Source organism: Hyla sarda, chromosome 4, assembly GCF_029499605.1.
Source record: "Hyla sarda isolate aHylSar1 chromosome 4, aHylSar1.hap1, whole genome shotgun sequence".
NCBI classification, from domain to species: Eukaryota; Metazoa; Chordata; class Amphibia; order Anura; family Hylidae; genus Hyla; species Hyla sarda.
This window is the reverse complement of record NC_079192.1, coordinates 299518149-299542272: the sequence shown is the minus strand read 5'-3', so window position 1 is coordinate 299542272 and position 24124 is coordinate 299518149. Positions and strand designations below refer to the sequence as shown.

The 24124-nt window shown below is 40.7% G+C and overlaps 2 protein-coding genes across 4 annotated transcripts in view; one reads left to right on the top strand and one right to left on the bottom strand.

Annotated features, from left to right (window-relative positions):
* FAF2 (Fas associated factor family member 2) overlaps positions 1-3702 on the bottom strand; it is a 63655-nt gene extending 59953 nt beyond the window's left edge. The window contains exon 1 of the mRNA XM_056574696.1: positions 3625-3702. Coding sequence (XP_056430671.1) covers positions 3625-3681 — 57 coding nt within the window. The 5' untranslated portion in view covers positions 3682-3702. The remainder of the gene's footprint in view (positions 1-3624) is intronic.
* The window catches only part of CLTB (clathrin light chain B), a 37727-nt gene extending 16779 nt beyond the window's left edge, over positions 1-20948 (top strand). The window contains exons 2-6 of one of the 3 annotated variants that reach the window (XM_056574700.1): positions 7129-7178; positions 9067-9184; positions 13242-13353; positions 18843-18896; positions 20384-20948. In XM_056574700.1, coding sequence (XP_056430675.1) covers positions 7129-7178; positions 9067-9184; positions 13242-13353; positions 18843-18896; positions 20384-20555 — 506 coding nt within the window. In that variant the 3' untranslated portion in view covers positions 20556-20948. Of the gene's footprint in view, positions 1-7128; positions 7179-8630; positions 8759-9066; positions 9185-13241; positions 13354-18842; positions 18897-20383 lie in introns of those variants that run through there. The other 2 variants (XM_056574702.1, XM_056574701.1) reach the window with 2 other exon arrangements.
* Positions 20949-24124: the final 3176 nt, after the last annotated feature.

Here is a 24124-nt window from a genome sequence, read left to right as displayed (position 1 = left end):
TAATTTACAAATCTGTTTAATTTTCTGGAGCCAGTTGATTTTTATATATATATATATATATATATATATATATGCACAACAATGGATTGCCGCTCACCACACCTGCAGCTGCTCCTAAGTCCGTGCTCGGACACGCCGGTACCGCCTCCGGCTCACACAATTAGCAGCAAAGAAGATAGTCCGGCACAGAACTGTAGTATGCAGGTAAAAACTCAGAACTTTATTTCAGCATAACGCAGTACACAGAAGGCTTCTGTGTACTGCGTTATGCTGAAATAAAGTTCTGAGTTTTTACCTGCATACTACAGTTCTGTGCCGGACTATCTTCTTTGCTGCTATATATATATATATATATATATATATATATATATATATATATATATAAAAGTATTTTCCTGGATAACCCCTTTAAGGGAAGTCGCTTACTCCCAGTGCTCCCTCCCATGCGTCTGCACAATAGAGCAACGTAACAATTCCGTAGAGTGTGCAGACTACACTATGCCAGGCCAGGAGAGTGTGCAGACTATACTATACTATACCAGGCACATGAAATGCGGAGGAGAAATTAAGCACTTTTCTACCCATTTCATAGCCAATACCCTGCATTTTATATTCAGTCGATGAACATGAAATTGGGGGAGTTGGCTATACGAAATAGGGGGATTGGACATTAAATAGGAGGGAATTCACCATTTGTTTATTATATAGCAATTGCATATCGAAACCCCAATTTTTTCCTCCATAAGCAATATATAGCTCCATGATTGCAATCGCACATTTTCCCCATATCGTACAGCCCTAACTGTAATCAATACAATGATACTGATGACTGGTTCCCTTTAGGCTAAGTTTCCACTTGTTTTTTTTCTGGCAGTTTTTGGAATACTGCCACTGCAGTTTTTGAGCCAAAGTCAGAAGTGGATCCATAAGGGAGGAGAAGTATAAGTCCTTCCTTTTATATGTTTATTTGCGCCTTTTTTGCGCCTTTTGGTTTATACATTTCTACAGATTTTGAGTTGTAATCCACCGATTTTGGCAATACACATGTTATGGAAAGGTTTTACAAACTTTGTGAAAAGGCGTAAAAAAAGGCACAAAGCCACTGAAAAGTTTGTAAAACTACACCAGCCCAGACTTAGCTTAGCTTTTTGGTGTATGTGAAGAATGAAATTTCATAAAATGTGACCTGCACAAAATGTATCAAATGCTCTGTGACCATTTAATGAATTTGGTTCTCCTACACTTTACCAGCAGACAAAAAAGGTGTAGAAAAATGCTTCACTTACACCTACAATGATAAATGCTTCACTTACACCTACAATGATAAATGCCGGCCATAGATTTTCTATAAGTCTGACTGTGATCACAAGGCCAAGTTACAGTAATTAAACATGTAGATGAGCTGTGCTGAAATGATACACAATGGCAAGCATTTATGATTGTAGGTGTAAGTGAAGCATTTTTTTATACCTTTTTTGTGTGCTGATAATGTGTAGGAACACCACATGTATTAAATGGTCACAGAGCATTTGATACATTTTGTGCAGGTCACATTTTCTGAAATTTCTCTCTTCACATACACCAAAAAGCTAAGTCTGGGCTGGTGTAGTTTTAGAGCCTTTTCAGTGGCTTTGCATCTTTTTTGCGCCTTTTCACAAAATGGTGCAGTTCATAAATCGTGTATTGCCAAAATCAGTGGATTGCAACTCAAAATCAGCAGAAATGTGTAAACCAAAAGGCACAAACAAGGCGCAAATAAATCCTGCTTGCACCTTTTGTAGATACAAAAAACAGTCTAAAGACAATGGTAAATGTCGGCCATTGTGCTGTAGGACTAGTAATATTGAGGATGCATTATATGGACAAAAAACAAACATTTAAATGCTACTCATAGAAAAAATATTATAAATCTGTCAGAGGTGCTTTCTGCTCTCTGTTTGAGATAGAAGCAAGATGGGAGAGGGAGTTACATACCAGCTCAAATAGTGGTCATGAGGAAGATAAACCTTGGAGGACAGCTCACACAGGCTGGAGAAAGAGAGAAGATACAAGGCATTCTGCAGGGGAGAATCAGATATGCTGCATACATTGGGGGACATTTATCATTCAATATAGACTTTTTTTCCGTCTATCCTTGGCGCTTGAATGTCGCAGTTATGTAAATTTAGCGACTTATATGCAACTTTTTGAATAGGAGTTTCCTAGCGTTTTGCGTAGCAGTACACCGTTTTCTGATTTAGACATGCACTGCACCCTTATTTATCATATGCGACATTTGTATAATAAGTCGCAAAATATTGCGCTAACCCCGATTTCTAAGCACAAGTACGCATACCAGAAGCACACGTACAAAACCTCTCTACCCTGCGCAAAACAAACAAACGTGCACAGCCGCGGGTAATTCATTATCTAAGGTAGACACAGATGATAAATTACACGCAGCTAAGCAAAAAGTTAGAAGGAAAAAAGACCGGTAAAAAAAGAGTAGGGTACACTCTGAATGTATTAATAAATACCTATGGGTATAATGTTTTGCAAAAGCAAAAATAAAAAGCTTGCTTTTCGAAGGTCTATAACCTTAAAATAATGGGTTATTATGGTTTCAGCAAACAGGTTATTCTTTGTCTCATGATATACATTCTGTATCAATTTAGGATCTCTGCTTGCTGTCATTTAACCTGTATTTCACCCGGTTAAATAGGCCTTTTGTTATCTTGAACAGTCCACAGTAAATACACCATGACTGATGACAAAGGGTTATGTTGCTTATAGCCTCTAATCCCAACAACCCTTTCTATTGTTGCAGGAGGGGGTGCTGCCAGCTGTAGTGTTAGGGACTGTATTCTCAATATGAGCTTGCTGAACAGTAAGTCCTCGTGATGATGCTGACACAAGCTATTCTATTATAGCATTGTTAGAGAAAACCTATTCAGCCTGGCAGTATGGTTCAACGGAGCTGAGGGAACCCGGTTTATTAATGCATATCGGTGCATCTACACTATTAAAGAGAACTGCACGTATAGCCCTGGATGAGTTGTTTTAAACATGATGACAATGACGTTCCCTGTGAGGCCCTGTTCACATATTTCTCAGAAATGTTTTTGAGGAAACTCAGTGAAAGTCAATGAGGTGTGTCAACACGGTGAAATGGATCCAGCACTTCATCATTCTCGTTTGATGCTACTGTGATGGAAGAACAACCGCAAATGGTGATGCAGATGTAAACTCATCCTTTAACGTTACTGTCATTAGAGAAAAAAAAACAAGAAAAAAAAGAGAATGCTTAGTGTAGTAATGTGCCCTAAGACCTGTATGCATAATAATATGCATGTGTTAATATGTAAAATATCATTTGATCTGTGTATTACTGAAATGGGTCTTTCTGAATTCAACTCACACGCTGGGGGCGTTTTCCTTAGAGTATGATGAGCTCCTCCCTCCCCCTCTCCCCTGTCATGAGGTCTGCACAAACATTTTTACATTTTCACAGCTTTGTGACAAAAGTACATGCTTTTTATAACACTAAAGCAGCCATGTGAACCTAAATGGTGCACATACACAAAAAACATGTTCATAAAATGACCAAAGAAAAACCATTTTGCATATAAATCATAGTTTTAGCACCTTGTATTGCTGGTCTCTGTACATGCTTCTCCTGAAGAGGCTGCGAGCTGTCTGCATCTTGTCTGGATCTCACAGGTGTTCTCCTCACACAGTTGAAAGCTGGATTATACACAGTACTGAGTGAGCAGAGGAGAGAGAAAACCAAACCCCCACTCCCCCTCCCTTCAGAATTTCGGTCCTTTTCTTAGTAACCAGGACCAAAGAGCCCAAGATATGAGAGTTCGTTTTCAAAATTAAAGAGACAGAGACCCCTAGTGGCCATGTTTTTAAACATTTATTTCACATCTTTAGCAATAACATTTTTTAATGAAGTATATTAGGAAAATGCTTAGTTTTTAAGGAAGTATTAAATGGAAAAAAGTTGTTTCTAACAACAGTAACGCTATAAAGTTAACTCTAAGTCCCTGTGCAATAAAACAAAGAAATGGCAACATACTTACTAGGGATGTAAGAAAAAATCGATTCTCGCGATAATCGCGATTTTTCATTTGCCGATACAGAATCGATTCAAAATATTTTTGAATCGATTCTTTTAGGGATGTGGAATTTTTAATAAAACGCACTTTATCTTACCTGCCAACGAGCCCCCGGAGCTCCGGTACAGGTGTTCGGTCCCCGGGCTGTATTCTTCTTACTTCCTGTTAGTCTGGCACGTCACATGGAGCTTCAGCCTATCACTGGCCGCAGCGATGTCCCGCCTCCGCTGGTGATAGGCTGAAGCTCCATGTGACGTGCCGGACTAACAGGAAGTAAGAAGAATACAGCCCGGGGACCGAACACCTGTACCGGACTGTACCGGAGCTCCGCGGGCTCGTTGGCAGGTAAGATAAAGTGCGTTTTATTTTATTTTGCAGCCCGGACGGGATAACATGAGAAAAGTGAGCACCGGAGTACTAGATCGCCGCTGTCAAAGCTGACAGCGGCGTCTATTGGGATCTATGAATGCTCCCAGGTGGGCGATATATCGCGATGTATCGTCACCTAGACGGTATCGCAATATATCGGGATATATCGAATCGCCACACTGGTATCGCGATTCGAATCGAATCGCCAAATTCTTGGCGATTCACACCCCTAATACTTACATTACCCGGTCCTCTGGCGCTGCATTTGTCATATTTCTCAACCTTGCTCCTGTGTTCTTGCTGCTTCTGGTGATGTCGGCTTAGCCAGTCACAGAGCAGACCAGGGAAGTGGGGTGCCACCGGAAGAAACAAGAACAGCCCAGTAGTGCTGACTCCAAGATATGACAGCTGCAGCTTTGGGGGAGGTAAGTATTGAAAACCCTCTTTAGGTGTATAGGCCTTTATTATAGGACAAACATATCTAGTCATTTATTCAAATGATCTAGCTGAGATTTTCACACTACAGGGCACTATGTAAACACTGGGCTTTTATTTAAATTGCATGTGTTGCTGTATTTTTATAGCCATTTTGTATTGGTCTGTGCACATTTACACTAAAGCTGACCATATCTAGATAGCCATGCAGCGGTTGTCCCTAGCAACTAACCAGCTTTAATTTGTCAGTCTTTGAAAGCTATAAAAGCAACCTAATTGTCATTGGTTGCCACGAGCAACTGTTCAATTTTCTTTGCAAAATTTATGAAATATTACCCAACAACTTTTCCAGTCAGTATAAAAATTGAATGGTGAATTCTGATCGGTTGCAAGGGCACTTTTTCTCCCAGCTTTGATATTTAGATTACCCCATCTAGTAGCTTGTTGGATCTCCTTAAGGGTCTATTCACACGGCCGAATTTCGCCTCAATTTAATGGCAATAGACTTCTATGGGATTCCACATTCCCATTCACTCTTCTTAAATTCTGTTTGCGGAATTCCGCAAGCAGAATTTCAGAAGTGTGAATGGTAGTACGGAATCCCATAGAAGTCTATAGACATTAAAGGGGTACTCCCATGGAAAACTTTTTTTTTTTAAATAAACTGGTGCCAGAAAGTTAAACAGATTTGCAAATGACTTCTATTAAAAAATCTTAATCCTTCCAGTACTTTTTAGAGGCTGTATACTACAGAGGAAATGCTTTACTTTTTAGATTTCTCTGATGTCATGACCAGAGTGCTCTCTACTGACCTCTGCTGTCCATTTTAGGAACTGTCCAGAGCAGGAGAAAATCCCCATAGCAAACATATGCTGCTCTGGACAGTTCCTAAAATGGACAGCAGAGGTCAGCAGAGAGCACTGTGGTCATGATTTCAGAGAAATCTAAAAAGGAAAGCATTTCCTCTGTAGTATATAGCCCCTAAAAAGTACTGGACGGATTAAGATTTTTTTAATAGAAGTAAATTACAAATCTGTATAACTTTCTGGCACCAATTGATTTAAAAAAAAAAAAAAAAGTTTTCCATGGGAGTACCCCTTTAATTTGAGGTGGAATTCTGCAGACGCAAGCAGAAATTCCGCCGTGTGAATAGACCCTTAGCCTTCAGAACCAAAGCATTTTGATGTGAGGTTCTACCAGGTGTTGAGACGAATATTGGTCCATGTGGACTGGATAGCTTCTTGCAGTTGATGGTAGTATAAGGCCCTGATATGCTTTTAACAGCCTGTTCTACCCCCTCCTTTCAAGTGATGCTTTATAGGATTAATATCTGGACACTAAAGTCCAGGGAGACAAGTAAAACTCACTGTTATGTTCCTAGGACCAGTCTATAACACAACTTGACAAATCCCAGGTCACCATGGCGACTAAGAATTTTATGGTGGTGCCTAAGTTTTTGTCAGCTCTTTCCAATAGGGGTTGTTCAGCTTTACAGCTGTATCTAAAAAAATGTTTTACTTACCTCTACCTCCATTCCCGTGCTGGTCCCCGTTTTTCTGTGGTCGGCTCTCCAGGGTTACATGAGCAGAAATTGTCATATGACCACCGCAGCCAATCAGCGGCCTCGGCAGTCATGACAAGGACGGTAAGGATTGTCACAGAGGGGAGATGGGGGACAATGTTGACAGTAATGACTGAATACATAAATGGATACATAATGACTGAATACACAATTTTCTGTCGTTCATAAGAAGGAGTCCATGTTATTTATTAGTGTACGTTTCCGTAGATATATTTACAGTTATCCTGTGTTTTATGCTTTTTACCAAAAAGGTGAATAGACACCAACAGAGTAAATTAGGAAAACGTTACACCTGGCTATGCATTTTCCCTCTTACCTCTGCTGGGTATACTTTAGGTTTTTATAAAGATTAAATAGAAGAGACATGGGGGCAGATTTATCAAACCTTATGCAAAGCAACAATGGAGAAATTATACATAGCAACCAATCAGATTCCAGTATTCATTTTTATAAAGGTTGCTATAGACAACTGCTCCACCATTCTTTTGCAGAATGTTTGATGAATCTGCCCCCATGAATCACAAATATGCTGAAATGTACCCCAAGTATTAGGCGTTTGTCATCAGACGGTAGTTAATAAGATGTCTGTTTTTATCAGTGCTGACTTATCCTAACCAGGAAGGAATATGTTTTCTTTTGCAGGCGGATTCGATGACCTAGTGACCACTCCGGTTAATGGAGACTTAGGCCAGGTAAGGATAACCTTTGTAATCTGTGGTGAGGCTACAGGCCTATTTACACTGTCTCATTATTGTCCCGATTTGCTTATTTCATGTGGAGCTGTTAGATACAAAAGAACCCTCTCTGCCACTGATGTATTCTGTATGCCATGATGCAGTAAAAGAAAAACCGAATGACTAACTGAGGCTGGCTTTCATAGGCCAGCTTAAAGGGGTACTCCGGTGGAAAAACAATTTTTTTTTTCTTTTTTAAATCAACTGGTGCCAGAAAGTTAAACATATTTGTAAATTACTTCTATTAAAAAATCTTAATCCTTCCTGTATTTATTAGCTGCTGAATACTACAGAGGAAATTCTTTTCTTTTTGGAATGCTCTCTGATGACATCACGAACACACTGATCTCTGCTGACGTTATTATTATAATAATAATAATAAGTCTTTATTTATTGTTGTCCTTAGTGGGATTTGGACCCAAGGCCCCAGCACTGCAAGGCAGCAGTGCTAACCACTAAGCCACCATGCTGCCCTTAGCATACATCTGCTATGCACGGTTGCTAAAATGGACAGAGATGTCAGCTGAGAGCACTGTGCTCGTGATGTCATCAGTGTTCCAAAAAGAAAGGAATTTCCTCTGTAGCATTCAACAGCTAATAAGTACTGGAAGGATTAAGATTTTTTAATAGAAGTAATTTACAAATATGTTTAACTTTCTGGCACCAGTTGATTTAAAAGAAAAAACATTTTTTTTCCACCGGAGTACCCCTTTAACGACGCAGGACGTATATTTACGTCCTGCGCCGGCTCCCGCGATATGAAGCGGGATCGCGCCGCGATCCCGCATCATATCGCGTCGGTCCCGGCGCTAATCAACGGCCGGGACCCACGGCTAATACCACACATCGCCGATCGCGGCGATGTGCGGTATTAACCCTTTAGAAGCGGCGGTCAAAGCTGACCGCCGCTTCTAAAGTGAAAGTTTGCTCCGTGCACTGGATGTCTGGGGGGCCGCAGGTGAGATCGCGGGGGTCCCCAGCAGTGGGTCCCCCACAATCAGACATCTTATCCCCTATCCTTTGGATAAGGGATAAGATGTCTAGGGGAGCAGTACCCCTTTAACAAGCTATACATTTAAAAAATTAAGTATACAATATTAATAACATATGGGGGAATTTATGATTCCCTTCCTCCAGCCCAAAACACAAAATTGCATACACATTTTTTGGGCAAGCTCTGGTTTCGCGCCCAATTCTTGCACAAAGTGGGAGTTTGCTCTTTTGGGAAAAAAAATTGTGCAGTTTTGCCACATTGATGCCAGGAATAATAAATTAACCCCAATAATGTTGTTTTATATTTTTATTTAAGTCTGTAACTTTCTACTGACTTCATCTCCACAGCCCTGGATGACATAGATCTGTTTTGCTTGTTGTCAGTCATGATGTCAGCGATGAAATGTTGAGTGATGTCATAATAGTTCATGCAGTAAATGATGTGTAGAATATGTCTGCTCTATTACATCCTTACCACCTCCCAAGCTATGATAGAGGCTCAAGAGTTTGCAATTTTTGCAAGACAATGGGCTCTTGCTGTAAAGGTACAGTCTATATCAGTGTTTCCCAAGCAGGGTGCCTCCAGCTGTTGCAAAACTACAACTCCCAGCATGCCCGGACAGCCGAAGGCTGTCCGGGCATGCTGGGAGTTGTAGTTTTGCAACAGCTGGAGGCACCCTGCTTGGGAAACACTGGTATAAATGAATATGTATTTTTTGTTGTGTGTGTCTTATGTTTATTAGGCAACACCTATCTATTTAATATGACGACTTTGTCAAACAATTAACATTTTGCTGCATATTGATCTATAAAATGTAGCATGGGTATCGCATCAATAGCTTATGTCTTATAGGAGTCTAGTGGAGTCAATGATGGGTATGCGGCTATAGCCCAAGCTGATAGACTAACCCAGGAACCTGAAAGTCTTCGTAAATGGAGAGAAGAACAGAAGGTGCGACTGGAGGAGTTGGGTATGTTTTAAGCTAGCGTTACATCTATAGTGCATACAAAATTGATAATGTTTTTTGTGAGCAGGGAAACATCGAGACTTATTCTTAACTGGGTTTCCAGGACTTTATTTTAAAGGGATATTCCTGTGGAAAACATTATTATTATTATTTTTTTTTTTATTAACTGGTACCAGAAAGTTTTGGCAAACAGATTTGTAAATTACTTCTATTAAAAAAACCTTTATCCTTTCATTGCTTATTAGCTGCTTTATACTACAGACAAAGTTCTTTTCTTTTTGGATTTCTTTTTTTTTTTTTTTTTTCTGTCCACGGTGCTCTCTGCTGATACCTCTGTCCATATCAGGAACTGTTTAGAGTAGGAGCAAATCTTCATAGCAAACCTATGCTGCTCTGGACAGTTCCTGATATGGACAGAGGTGTCAGCAGAGAGCACTGTGGACAGAAAAAAAAAAAAAAAAAAGAAATCCAAAAAGAATAATATACAGCCACTAATAAGTACTGGAAGGATAAAACTTTTTTTAATAGAAGTCATTTACAAATCTGTTTAATTTTCTGGCACCAGTTGATAAAAAAAAAAATGTTTTCCACCGTAGTGCCCCTTTAACACAAGGCTTATCAGTAGGGGTTCGACACTCAGCACCCTCACTGATCAGTTGTTTGCCCATTGAAGTAAATGTGAGCTGAGCTGTAGTAACACACCTTGGCCACTACACAATGTATGGAGCTGTCTGCTCCAGGTTCCCTTCACTTTTTAATTGTCTGGGCTGGGGGCATCAGATATTGATGGCCTATCCGGACGTTAAGCCATTAATAAAAAAAACTTCTGAAAACCCCTTCAACACAAACAATAGGCACTGTAATAGGTTTATGTTTTCATGCAACCAATAACTTAAACCCAATATATATCACTAAATGTAATCACAGAAAAACAAATAAACCTGTAGTGTCAACCAACCTGGAATCACAGAGAGACACTAACACATAGCTTTTATTTAGTTTCCACTAAAACCAGAATAGAAAATAAATAAAAAAACATCCAAATCAATGTGGTTGCTCATAACCAAAAATTATTATGATTATACTTGGACCAACGGTCCTGACATAATAAAGGTAATGCCGATATAGAAATGATAAATCAAAAAGAGCAACTTGTGCTTGTTCCAATTGCTCCAACCAATCTGGAGACTTACCAAATCAATGAGTACAAGATAGGTAACTAGAAGGTGAGGATGGGGGGAATGGGGAAGGTGGAACTGGGGGGAGGACCTAGGGAGCAATAGGCCTATGGATGTACGGCCTCTATCTGCTGACCCTATATCTCAGGTCCATGATGCTACCCCTATTCCTAGGCGGAGTTGACGTCCTTATAAGGACGGCCCCGTTCTCCAACCTACCCCTGACGGCCTACGCTCACCCTGGTTACATCACGGTGATGAGGCTAGCTGTCCCACTAGATATCACTGTCTAGATAAAAGGATAGGAGAAGGAAAAATTGGCCTATGGTCTCAATAATTAATAATAGGGTTTCTCTGGATGCATCTAGTGAAAAAGCTGGAACTGATGGTACCATATACATGTGACTCACTTATTACGTATATAGGATGAGGTCTACCTATATATGTCCATAAAATGGATGGATGACAAAGTACGTCTTTGTACTGATGCACAAAGACTAGTCAATAGCAATTGATCTTATTTAGCTCTTTACTACAGAGAAGGTGGGATAGAGAATATACATTTATGCTGATAAACAACAATAATATGTTCAGCATACAAGAACTATAAGAACAATATAAGCATGCACGTATATGGACAAATAATGATGAAACCTGTGAAACATCACAATAAACATGTGGACTCAATTGCAAACATGCACGTGCACCTATAGACAGTAGAATGTGTGTTTCTGCTGATATACAAACACACCAGCCAATAACAATGATAGTGCTAAGCTTAATAGCACTCAACAAATTCCATTAATTCTCTCTCTGTGTTAGTAAGTTCCAATAATGCACTCATCATATGAACATTGTCACAATGATATATTGACAAGTATGCATGTATGATCTCATAATGGTTGTCACGCACCTGGATGTGGGCGGTCTGGAACAAGATGTGGATCCTCTACCTGTGTGGCAGATGACTCGGACCGTATCGGAGAGAGGAGTCTAAGGTGCCGCTGGTCTTCACCAGAGCCCGCCGCAAAGCAGGATGGATTTGCTGCGGCAGGCGACACCCAGGTCGCTACCCCCAATACGGCTCGACCACACAGGTAACCGGGCAAGACGAGGTACAGGAGGCGTAGTCAACGTAGCAGAAGGTCAAGGCAGGCGGCAAAGGTTCGTAGTCAGTAAACGTAGCGCAAAGGTCTGGGTACACGGGTATGGCAAACAAGCAATAGGGTACGCTCTCAGGCAAATGGCACTGAAGATCCGGCAGGGGGGTGTGGGAGGTGCAACAACTTTATAATGTGCTGTACAGGTGCATACAATTACGGGCGTACTGGCCCTTTAAATCTCAGAGCACCAGCGCGCGCACGCCCTAGGAGACGGGGACACGCGCGCTGGTGCTGTGACACAGAGCAGGAGGCAGCAGGGGAGTGAGGTAAGCAATGGGCCGGGACTCGCATGTGGGCGCGTCCCGCGATGCGAATCCCGGCCCCCGCCGGGAGCAGAGACCGTGCGCTCACGGCCGCCATGCGCGGCCGGAGCGCAAGTAGTAACAATGGTGAGACCTACAGTAAGCACATAGGACAATGGACAATGGGGATAGACCTATAAGTGGTCACAGAATTTAAGATATAGCTTGTGGTACATAGCTTGACCCAAAGTTTGGTAAGTATGGACAATCAAAGGTGTCCCAACGTGTTTCCCGCCCCAATGGGCGCTGGGGGGCAAATGATGGCTTCATGATGAGAGGATGGCTGATAGTGATAGTGCTGCCAGGTAATCTGGTCGCCATCACACAGAGAAAATATGGAATTTGTTGAGTGCTATTAAGCTTAGCACTATCATTGTTATTGGCTGGTGTGTTTGTATATCAGCAGAAACACACATTCTACTGTCTATAGGTGCACGTGCATGTTTGCAATTGAGTCCACATGTTTATTGTGATGTTTCACAGGTTTCATTATTATTTGTCCATATACGTGCATGCTTATATTGTTCTTATAGTTCTTGTATGCTGAACATATTATTGTTGTTTATCAGCATAAATGTATATTCTCTATCCCACCTTCTCTGTAGTAAAGAGCTAAATAAGATCAATTGCTATTGACTAGTCTTTGTGCATCAGTACAAAGACGTACTTTGTCATCCATCCATTTTATGGACATATATAGGTAGACCTCATCCTATATACGTAATAAGTGAGTCACATGTATATGGTACCATCAGTTCCAGCTTTTTCACTAGATGCATCCAGAGAAACCCTATTATTAATTATTGAGACCATAGGCCAATTTTAATTTCTCCTATCCTTTTATCTAGACAGTGATATCTAGTGGGACAGCTAGCCTCATCACCGTGATGTAACCAGGGTGAGCGTAGGCCGTCAGGGGTAGGTTCCAGAGCGGGGTTGTCCTTATAAGGACGTCAACACCGCCTAGGAATAGGGGTAGCATCAGGGACCTGAGATATAGGGTCAGCAGGTAGAGGCCTATTGCTCCCTAGGTCCTCCCCCCAGTTCCACCTTCCCCATTCCCCCCATCCTCACCTTCTAGTTACCTATCTTGTACTCATTGATTTGGTAAGTCTCCAGATTGGTTGGAGCAATTGGAACAAGCACACGTTGCTGTTTTAGATTTATCATTTCTATATCGGCATTACCTTTATTATGTCAGGACTGTTGGTCCAAGTATTATCATAATATTTTTGGGTTATGAGCAACCACATTGATTTGGGTGTTTTTTTATTTTTATTTTCTGTTCTGGTTTTAGTGGAAACTAAATAAAAGCTATGTGTTAGTGTCTCACTGTGATTCCAATATATATCTCTGCCACACCCTTTATTTTAGCCTTTTGTGAATGTTTTCTTTTCTTTTTTTTTTTTTTTTACAGATGCAGCTGCCAAGGTAACAGAACAGGAATGGAGAGAGAAGGCCAAGAAAGACCTAGAAGAGTGGTACCAACGTCAGAGTGAGCAAACCGAAAAGAATAAGGTTACAAACAGGTCAGTGGCATCAATTTATCCAACTATACTAAATAATATATTAAAAACGATATTAAAAATGTTTAATCCTTCCAGTACTTATCAGCTGCTGTATACTACAGAGGAAGTCGAGTTTTCAGTCTGACCACAGTGCTTTCTGCTGACACCTCTGTCTATTTCAGGAACTGTCCAGAGTAGGAGCAAATCCCCTTAGCAAACCTCTCCTGCTCTGGACAGTTCCTGACATGGACAGAGGTGTCAGCAGAGAGCACTGTGGTCAGACAGAAAAGAACAACTCAACTTTCTCTGTAGTATAAAGCAGCGGATAAGTACTGGAAGGATTAAGATTTTTGGTGCACCCCTTTAAAGGTGATTCATACTCCTTTTGTATGGCTGGACAGTGTTTTATTTTCTTTTTAATCCAAAATAGGTAGTATTTCAATAGTGTCAATGACTTTTATTCTATACTGTTCTCCATGATTCATTTAGATGCTGTATTTCTCAAAAATTAAGACAGATTTTTTCACGTATATTCTTAACCAGAACTGATGTGAAATCTCACTGTTTTTACTTCAAATACACACTGTATTCATACTGTGCAAAATGTATTCAAATGTAAATTTGTTGCAAAAACCCCCCCACAGAATTCTGGATCCTAATGCTTATTCAAATACAGTGATCCCTCAACTTACAATGGTCTCAACATACAATAGTTTCAACATACAATGGTCTTTTCTGGACCATCGTAAGTTGAAACCAGACTCCACATACAATGTACAGACAGTCCAGATCTGTGAAACGTGTCAATGGCCGGAAGAACTGACCAATCAGAATGGGCATTCACTGGTAAAATCTGTGTATTACTGAAGCGTATGCACTGACTGGTGTCTGGTAGCGCCCCCTACAGTACAGGGAAGTATTACATGTTCTGTACACTTTACCTGTACCAGGTTTAGCTGCTCCTTTGGACACCAGGTGAGGGCGACTCCATTACTTTTTTAGGACATTGCCTGTACTGTATAGCACCCTGAAGAAGCTCCTGTCCTCTACATAGACCAGTGTTTCCCAAGCAGGGTGGCCCCAGCTGTTGCAAAACTACAACTCCCAGCATGCCCGGACAGCCAAAGGCTGTCCGGGCATGCTGGGAGTTGTAGTTTTGCAACAGCTGGAGGCTCTCTGCTTGGGAAACACTGACAAAGACAATGATTTACAGCTCCCAGCAGATCTTTCTTACTTTGATATGTAAGGATTTGCTTTATCTATATTAGTTATCTACTTATTTTTCTTTAATCCTCACTTTTTCCTATTTTCGGATGACATTTTGATGGCTTCAGAACCAATTACCAGGCTTCCATAGAGTTATGGTCTCAACATACAATGGTTTCAACATACAATGGTCATCCTGGAACCAATTAATATTGTAACTTGAGGGACTACTGTATGTGACATTAAAGGGTTATTCCAGTGGTTTAAAAAATGAATAGATTTCGGGGGACAGAAAAAAATGATACCTACCCCAAGTCCTACCCCAGCTCCCATTTCCTCTTTTAGAAGCACAAGGGAAGTATGGCTCCCACTCAACCAATTGAAATAGTATCAGATAATAAGAAGCTGTTTAATTTAGCTGACTGTACACACAGTGATAGTTGTGCTCAGACAAAAAGTGTCTATATAACTAAAGATTGCATGTTGCTGCGATTATAAGGGTCTGACGTACTTGGTATCTGAGTATCACCACTTCACAGAACTATGCAGTCATGTTGTCTAGGCCTGGTTTGTTTTTTCTGCCTTTATTTCTGAGGATTTTGTTGTAATTAAATTATTTTGGTTTATAATAAAATAAATAAAACCAGTAAAGCCTTTTAGGTGGCAGTAGCTGACAGTAGTATTTTTTTTTCATTACACTTAACCTACATTGTACAGTTTTCTACAAAAACGTAAATGCTACAAGGCTACACATGTCTTGTAATGACACTGAATATATGGCTAGAAACGTATAGCTTTCCTACCAATAATATGTGATCTATTGATAAGATACATTGTGGATTTTTTGTCTGTAGGTAATTGCTATCAGAAACTGACTGTACTCACATATACCTGTATAATATGATTTGAAATGTTTTTTTTTTTCTTGTATTAGGGTCCTTGAAAAAGTGTGTAATAGACCTCAATTTGGGTTAATTATTAAACTCCAATGAGGACAGGCAATGTAGTATTACAACACCCGCACCAGGGATAGATTGCCAACAGCCTCCTTAACAACTGTTACTATTAACTCCTTAACACACCATGACTTCCTGGTACGTCATGGTGATGATAAGGGTGTATGGAGCAGCTGTCATAAAAGCCTGAGGCCTATACTAGGCCTCCACGGTTGCTGTTACTGAACTACTGCAGACTATAGCAATAGAGTGCTGATCAGATGATCATTGTAACACTATAGTATTACACTGATAAGCAATCGAGCGATTGCTCATACAAGTCTCCCCCCCCCCATAAAATCATTTAAATCATTCCCCTTTTTCCATTACCAGAGGCCAGACAGAATTGAAATAAAAATGATCCAAAAAATCCAAACTTCATTTTAAACAGTAAAAAAATTAGCCCCCAAGTAAAAAAAAAAAAAATAAAGTATGAGGCTAGGATTCCACTTTTTTTTTTTTTTGTGAAAACGCCAAGAAAAACGCCGCATGGCGTTTTTTCTGCCAAAAAATGCTGTGGCCAGATGTTAGCTGTAAATCAATAAGAAATCGCAAAATTCTTATTACACTTGGCGTTTTTCACTTTGGCGTATTTTTTAATCCTTTTGGCGTATTTTCACTCTTTTCTTGCGTTTTTGAAATCGTTGGTAATCACAGCATGTTGAGCCACTGGCGTATTTTTTGTCAAAATCGTGGCGTTTTTCTCCCATAGAAGTCTATGGGAGTGAAAAAACGCCAAGAAAAATGATATGTGGGTTTTAACTTTGGCTTTTTTGCAGGTGTTTTTTTTTCTTTTTTGGACTTAAGCGATCCAAAAAAGTGATGGAGATATCTTTTTTAATAACATTTCGTAGGGTACCATTAAAAAAAATAAAAAAGATACAGTAGTGAAGGAAAAAATTGTATCTAACGAAATGTATGTTTTTTATTACAACATTTTTATAAATTTTTAAACAGGGATCAATTTATGTGGGCGGGCAGGGACCTAAAAAATGTAGTGTGTGTGTTTTTTTCACTTTATTTTCTTCTTTTTTACATTTTTTTTAGGTAGTACTACTACTCCCAGCATGGAACACACTGTTCCATGATGGGAGTAGTAGTACCTGTACTAATTGACTGATCGCCCGTTGCGATCCTCCTGTATATTGTATAGATGCGGTCAGCCGCTCTTCTATGGTCCCCTGCACTGACATATATATATATATATATATATGTATGTATATATATATATATATATATATATATATATATATACACCTATTCATATTTCCAGCAGAGAGCTGTGATTGGCCAGATGGTTCCAGCCCAACAAACTCTCTATGGGAAATAGGAATGTGTATATATACGGCGTGCAGGGGACCATAGGAGAGCGCCGGCCGCTACATCCATACATTATACAGGAGCATCACAGCGGGTGTCAGGAGTGATACCCGCTGTGATCTTTACTTATCTGCAGGTACTCCTACTCCCAACATGAAGTACACTCTGCTCAATGCTGGGAGCTGTAGTACCTGCATTAATAGACAGATCGCAGCGAGTGTCAGAAGTTGCACTCGCTGCGATCTGTCTATTAATGCAGATACTACAGCTCCCAGCATGGAGCAGAGTGTGCTCCATGTTGAGAGTAGTAGTACTTGCAGTTAAGGACAGATGACAGTGGGTATCACTACTGTCATCCGCTGCGATCGTCCTGTCTATAGCAGAGATGGAGCGACTGTATACATCGCCCACATCTCTGCGCTATACTCCGGCCACTCACTTATTGATGTTTCCCTCAGAGCTGTGATTGGCTGCAACCATCCGGCCAATCACCACTCTGGTTGGGAAATATGATGTTCTATTTGCATCACTGGCCGGAGTATAGTGCAGAGATGTGAGTGATGTATACAGGCACATCTCTGCTATATTATGGACGATCGCATCGGGTGTCAGGATTGAGACCCGGGGCGATATGTCTATTACTACAGGTACTACTGCTCCCAGCATGGAACAGTCTGTTCCATGCTGGGAGTAGTAGTACTACCTAAAAAATGTAAAGAAATAGAGAAAAAAAAAGTAAAACACACACTTTATTAAAAAATTATAAAAATGTTGTTATAATATATATACATTTCATTTAATAAAAATGTTTTCCATCACTGCAGCATCCTTCTTTTTTTTCTGGTACCCAACAAATTTTGGGTACCAAAAAAAAAACCCCAAAAGGTGCCAAAAATGCAATTTCCACACAAATGAAAAAACACCAGAAAAAATGCCAGACGCAGGACATTGCACTGGCATTTTTTCAGGCGTTTTTTTAATCCAAAAAAACGCAGCACAAAAAACCAAGTGGAATCCTAGCCTTAGTGTAAAATATATAAGATATAGGGGTCAGAAAAGGGCATTATTAAAGCATACATTCAATGATGGTCTTGTCAGCAGGACATCTGTGTTCAGCGGAGTGTTATTGGGTGCAAACCATAAAAGAACGGACCATAGACAGTGCACACCCATATGATACAAAAATATTATAATGTTTATTGGGGCAACCATAGAAGAGTTTTGGCTTTTAGAAAGTGAGGAGAAAATCTGTCTGTAATTATTACACGTGGTGTTTATTGTTTGTAACAAGTGGCAATCTACAAGATCGGTCTTCTCTACTAAGCATCCTGGGCCATGTAGTACGGCCATTAGCTGTTCCCTACCCCTCTCCTAGGAAAAGAATTCGCAGGAAGTTATCACCTGAGTTTTGTGTAAGATTGCTACAAGGCTGTGAGTCTGCAGTATTTCCTATTTCTTACTTTTCCCGTAGATTTTTATGTTAATATTTACATTTAAAGCATATACCAATGTATACTTTATGCAATGCAAAAGTAGACAGTATGTGAGAGGTCTCCTAGAGCTTATTTGCTTTACTAATTTCCAGAATTCTGGTTCTGTAAAGTACTTCCTGCATATTTTTATCTTTGGGACAACATGGCGAAAAGAGTGTTTTCCAGGATCCGCTGCAGCGCAATATCACTAAAGGGCAGTGGTTGACTTTATAGCAAATTTTGAAGAAAAAAACAAAACAACAACTCACAATGTAGAAAAGGTAGCAACCTAATGTGTTCACTGCTTACAGGAAAACTCAACCAGCACCCATAGGCATCTTGATGCCACTTCATTTAGGACAGTACTGAAGATCCTGAAACAAGCACCAAATCCTCATGTTTTTCCCATGTATTTTTTTTCACTAACTACCTATTTACGCTGTAATTTATTAACTTTCTTCTTCATTTCCAATTTATCTTCTCTTTCTCTTTATCTCTTTTTATGCTACTAACCCAGGATTGCGGACAAAGCATTTTACCAGCAGCCTAATGCTGAAGTCATTGGTTACGTGTATGTTAAGCTTGTCTTATTCAGTTTTTTTGTTTGTAAAAAACTCTCATTGAGAAGATGACAATAGGATATATACCAATGTGTACTTACCATATATGTATAGATAGAATTTATGTATGCAGTGACCTATTAGGATGAAGCTATTTATTAGCTTTAAAGGGGTACTCCACCCCTAGACATCTTATCCCCTATCCAAAGGATAGGGGATAAGATGTCAGATCGCCGCGGTCCCGCTGCTGGGGACCCCCGCTGCGGCACCGCGCTCTCATTACAGCACAGAGCGAGTTCGTAATGCACGTAATGATGGGCAGTACAGGGGCCGGAGCATCGTTACCTCACGGCTCCGCCCCTTGTGACGTCACGGCCTGCCCCTTTCAATACAAGTCTATGGGAGGGGGCGTGGCGGTCGTCAGGCCCCCTCCCATAGACTTGCATTGAGGGGACGGGCCGTGATGTCACGAGGGGCGGAGCCATGACGTCACGCTGCTCCGTCCCCCGTATCGCCCGTCATTACGCACAGAGCGAACTCGCTCTGTGCTGTAATGAGAGCGCGGTGCCGCAGCGGGGATCCCAGGGCTCCCCAGCAGCGGCACCGTGGCGATCTGACATCTTATCCCCTATCCTTTGCATAGGGGATAAGATGTCTAGGGGCGGAGTACCCCTTTAAATGTCCTCAATGTTTAAATGTATGTTTTGAATATAAAAACTGAATGCTGAGGAACAAGGAAGGGTAAGGGATAAGATGTCTGATCACGGGGGTCCCGGGAACTTTGCTTCCTGACTGATGACTGGCGTTGCAGGGTAAAGTCACGTTCACGCCCCCTCCCATAGGCTTGTATTGAGGGGGCGTGGCTGTGACGGGTGCAGCAGGGAGATCGCAGGGGTCCCAAGCAGCGGGACCCCCGCAATCAAACATCTTATCCTATCCCTTTGGATAGGGGATAAGATGTCTAGGGGCGGAGTACCCCTTTAAAGGGAGGTCCCTGTTATGTCTGTGATCATATGTGATGTATTGGGAAATCCAGCAGCATGTTTTGATTCTCTGACAGTGCCACATCAGGTGTTTTTTAGCTTGTCTCTACTCCAGACTTTGCTCTATTTCAGAATTCCCTACTGGGATGTTTGAAAATGGGCTTTTTGAGCTAAATTTAGCTAATGCTATTAAAGTGGTCATGCCCAGAGCCTATATAGGGGTTGTAGGCACACTGGGGGCCTGCAGGATGCAGCACCATATTACTGATATATGCTTCAAGGGTAGAATAAATGAATTTACATAATGACATCCAATGGAGTATGCCATCCATGTATGAAGTAGGAGGCATACTGAGTACAGTAGACTTCTATAGGTGTATTATGGCTCTGTAAATCTCCCAAACTGTACGGTCATGTGAACAAGGCCTTGGTCCTATGAATAGGCTGCACATGATATGGCTTAGTGTAAATGAATGACATATGAATGACGAACATTTGTTATTTTCTCTATCAAGGGCTTCAGATGAAGCATTGGTGTCAGAGACCAAGGATGAAGACACCGGGTCTGAATGGGAGCGTGTTGCCCGCCTTTGTGATTTCAATCCCAAGAGCAGCAAGCAGTCTAAAGATGTGTCCCGCCTGAGATCAGTACTTATCTCCTTGAAACAGACACCGCTGTCTCGCTAGATTTGTCCTACAACCTCCCCTTCTCACCTACTTGCTTCACACCAAAGATTCCATCCTTGCAGGTCTGAGGCCCATTCACTTACCCCCTTAATGTTAACAAGATCCAGACCCCGATACTCTCCCCTGTACATCCTTCAGATGAACTGTAAATGCAATCTAAATACCAGATCCGACTTCATCCAGTTACTCTACTAGGTTAATGTTTGGTACATTGAGGCTGTGTTACCGGGAGCATGCGGCAGCTGTGAGCTTTTGCTTGGGGGAATTAATGTGTTTTTTCTGTCAGTGTGTGTGTCTGGCTTTTATCAATGCTTGCTCGTATATTTTACATAAGGTGTTCTGGAAATGAAAAGCCTGTTTGCAAGGAGATTGCACATTAAACTCTTAAACAGATGGGGTCACAATGTAATGTACTTCCCCATGATTTGGGGTAAAATAAATCTATGCACAATACTAATGAAAAAAAATTCACACAAGACACAACCTTTCGCTAAACAACTTATTTTGTCATATCGGAAACTACTACTTTTCAGCAGCTTAAATATGAATGTTAAAGGATGTGTCCATTTCTGCAACCATTTTCAATTAAAGAAAAAAATAAAAATCAAACACCTTTGCAGGTAGTCCAAGCAGGTTTATCAGTGATACATGGTTGCAAAAGTGTATATAGCCTTTATAGGGGTTGTCTGGGATGTCATTTAATATACTGTGTCTGTTTTCTTTTCTTTGCGCCTCCCACTGATCCCCTCGCATAATTTATGATTGGGCCACAGTAATATAGTGACGTTTATCACACAGCTGCCATTGGATAAGGCATTAACATTGCATGACATAATGGTGGGATACTGGCAACAGGGGGACAGAATTTTGGCTCTAAGGTTTTTTTGTTATCTTTCTATTTTTATAGGTTCCAAGACATTTCTTATATGCTGGATAACCCCTTTAGCTGCACCATCATCATCTTCTGCCTATACCCATTATCCTAGAAAAAGTATTTGAAACATGTGACAGGCAAACCTAAGCCTAATGCAGTACTGATACAAAATAATTGCTATGATATAGATATTTGTGCCTAACAAACTAGTGTATTCTTTAGGCTGCAGTACTTCCGGTTTCTTCGCAACCTGTCTGAGGCTACACCATTTAAAGGGAACGTGTCACAGTGAAATTACGGTCCTATTTGCAGGCAGCAGGAGGAGCTGGGCAAATTAATATATAGCTTTATGGTAAAAGTTCCAGAAAAACATGTTGTTTATTTAGTTATCATGAAAATCTCTGCTCATTCTGGGCTACGTAGTCAAGTTGGTGATCCTACAGTAGTCAAGTGGGTGGTTCAACACAGATAGATACAGATAAATTAAGTAATATTTAATTATTTTCACACAGGGCTAGATATCCGTCTGCTTAGCTTCTCCTGCTTTATAATTTGATGCCTGCACATTCTAGTGCTTATTTAGTGTGAAAGGTTCCCTTTAAAGGGGTACTCCGGTGGAAAACATTTTTTTATTTTTTTAATAAACTGGTGCCAGAAAGTTAAACAGATTTGTAAATGACTTCTATTAAAAAAATCTTAATCCTTCCAGTACTTATTAGCTGCTGAATACTACAGAGGAAATTATATTCTTTTTGGAACACAGAGTTCTCTTCTGACATCACAAGCACAATGCTCTCTGCTGACATCTCTGTCCATTTTAGGAACTGTCCAGAGCAGGATATGTTTGCTATGGGGATTTTCTCCTACTCTGTACAGTTCTTAAAATGGACAGAGAGGTCAGCAGAGAGCTCTGTACTCGTGACCCAGCAGAGAGTTCTGTGTTCCAAAAAGAAAATAATTTCCTCTGTATTATTCAGCAGCTAATAAGTACTAGAAGGATTAATAGGATTATTTTTTAATAGAAGTAATTTACAAATCTGTTTAACTTTCTGGCACCAGTTGATTTAAAAAAAAAAAAAAAGTTTTCCACCGGAATACCCCTTTAAGTACATGAAATTACATGAACTGAAGTGTTACCAGAAAGATTTATCTTCTGTATAGGAGACTGCCTCTCCATGCCATGTTGCCATGCTTTAGATCTCTATAGCTTAGCAGGAAGCCGGCGGAACTGGCATCTTTAGGATTAAAACAGTCAGGGCAATTACCTGTCGTTCTCATGTAGAACTGCTTCAAAGAAAAACAGTGGTAAAAAAATCCTCATTTCTGCACCTTCTGTGTCTGCTTCCGAGTCTTAAATGTTTTAATGGATTTGACGGCCCATACATTGTGCTATTACATTATTCCTTCAAGAAAGATCTGTGACATGGACATCTTTCTCTGCTGCCCAATGTGTTGTAGCCCTCTTCTAGTTCTCCTCAGTTTAGAAGTATAGCCTAAATAATAATGCACAGTGTTTGTACCGCTCTCTCTCCCAAACAATTTCTGTATCACCTGCGCAGGGACGCGCCGGTCCCGCCCTCGGCTTGTTGCACACACTTGTAAAATGAGGATCGTCCAGCACAAGGTGTGCAGGTAAAATCTTGATTTTATTAGAATATTCCAATAGAAATCACATACAGAGGGTAGTGTTGGACGTGTTTCGCACATAGGCGCTTAATCGTAGGTTGTCAGTCTACGATTAAGCACCTAGGTGCGAAACACGTCCGACACTACCCTCTGTATGTGATTTCTGTTGGAATATTCTAATAAAAGCAAGATTTTACCTGCACACCTTGCGCTGGATGATCCTCTTTTTACAAGTATAGCCTATGATGGTGAGAACCCATTGCTAGAATGGGAGGAATTTGTCAAGGGTCTAAAACAAAAACTTAGTTGCCCATAGCAGCTACTGTGCTCTGGTAAAATAAAAGCTGAGCTGTGAGGAATTTATGAAAAGTATCCCAAAAAAAATCTTTGCGCATAGCAACCAATGCTAAACTACAACCCCCATCATTCCCAGACAGCCAAAGGCTGTCTGGGAATGTTGGGGGTTGTAGTTTAGCATTGGTTGCTATAGGCAAAGATATTTTTTTTGGGATACCTTTCATAAATTCCTCACAATGTATTTAAAACTTGACCCCTAAATGTAAGGGCTCGACATTCAGCCGTCGGAATTTGGCTGCAGAATTCCGCTTGCAGCAGAGTCCTATTGTTTACAAAGGGATTCTGCTATTCTGTGCATACTGTGGACTTTCCGCAGTGGAATTCAGCCAGCAGAATAGACGTCCGCCTAAGGAATGAACATGTTCGTTCTTTAGTAGTAATTCTGCTGGACTGCATTGCCGTATATGAGACTGCGCCCATCCGCACGGTCCTAGCGCTTTCGATATTTGCTGCACCAGCTGCGAGCGGATTCTGCTGAATGTCTGCAATGAGGACAAGCCCTTAGTCAGTGGTCTCAGCCTTCATGTTCTAATGGTCTATAGCAAAACACTTTCTCTGAGTACCTCCATATTTACTAAGTTTTAAATGCAAGTAAACCCCCATTTCGGCAGTCATATGTAAAGAATGATTTGCCATACAACCTGCATAGAGGTAAAATCATGCTGTTTTCTGCGCCTTTTTTTTTTTTGAGCCACAGCCTGAAGTGAATCAA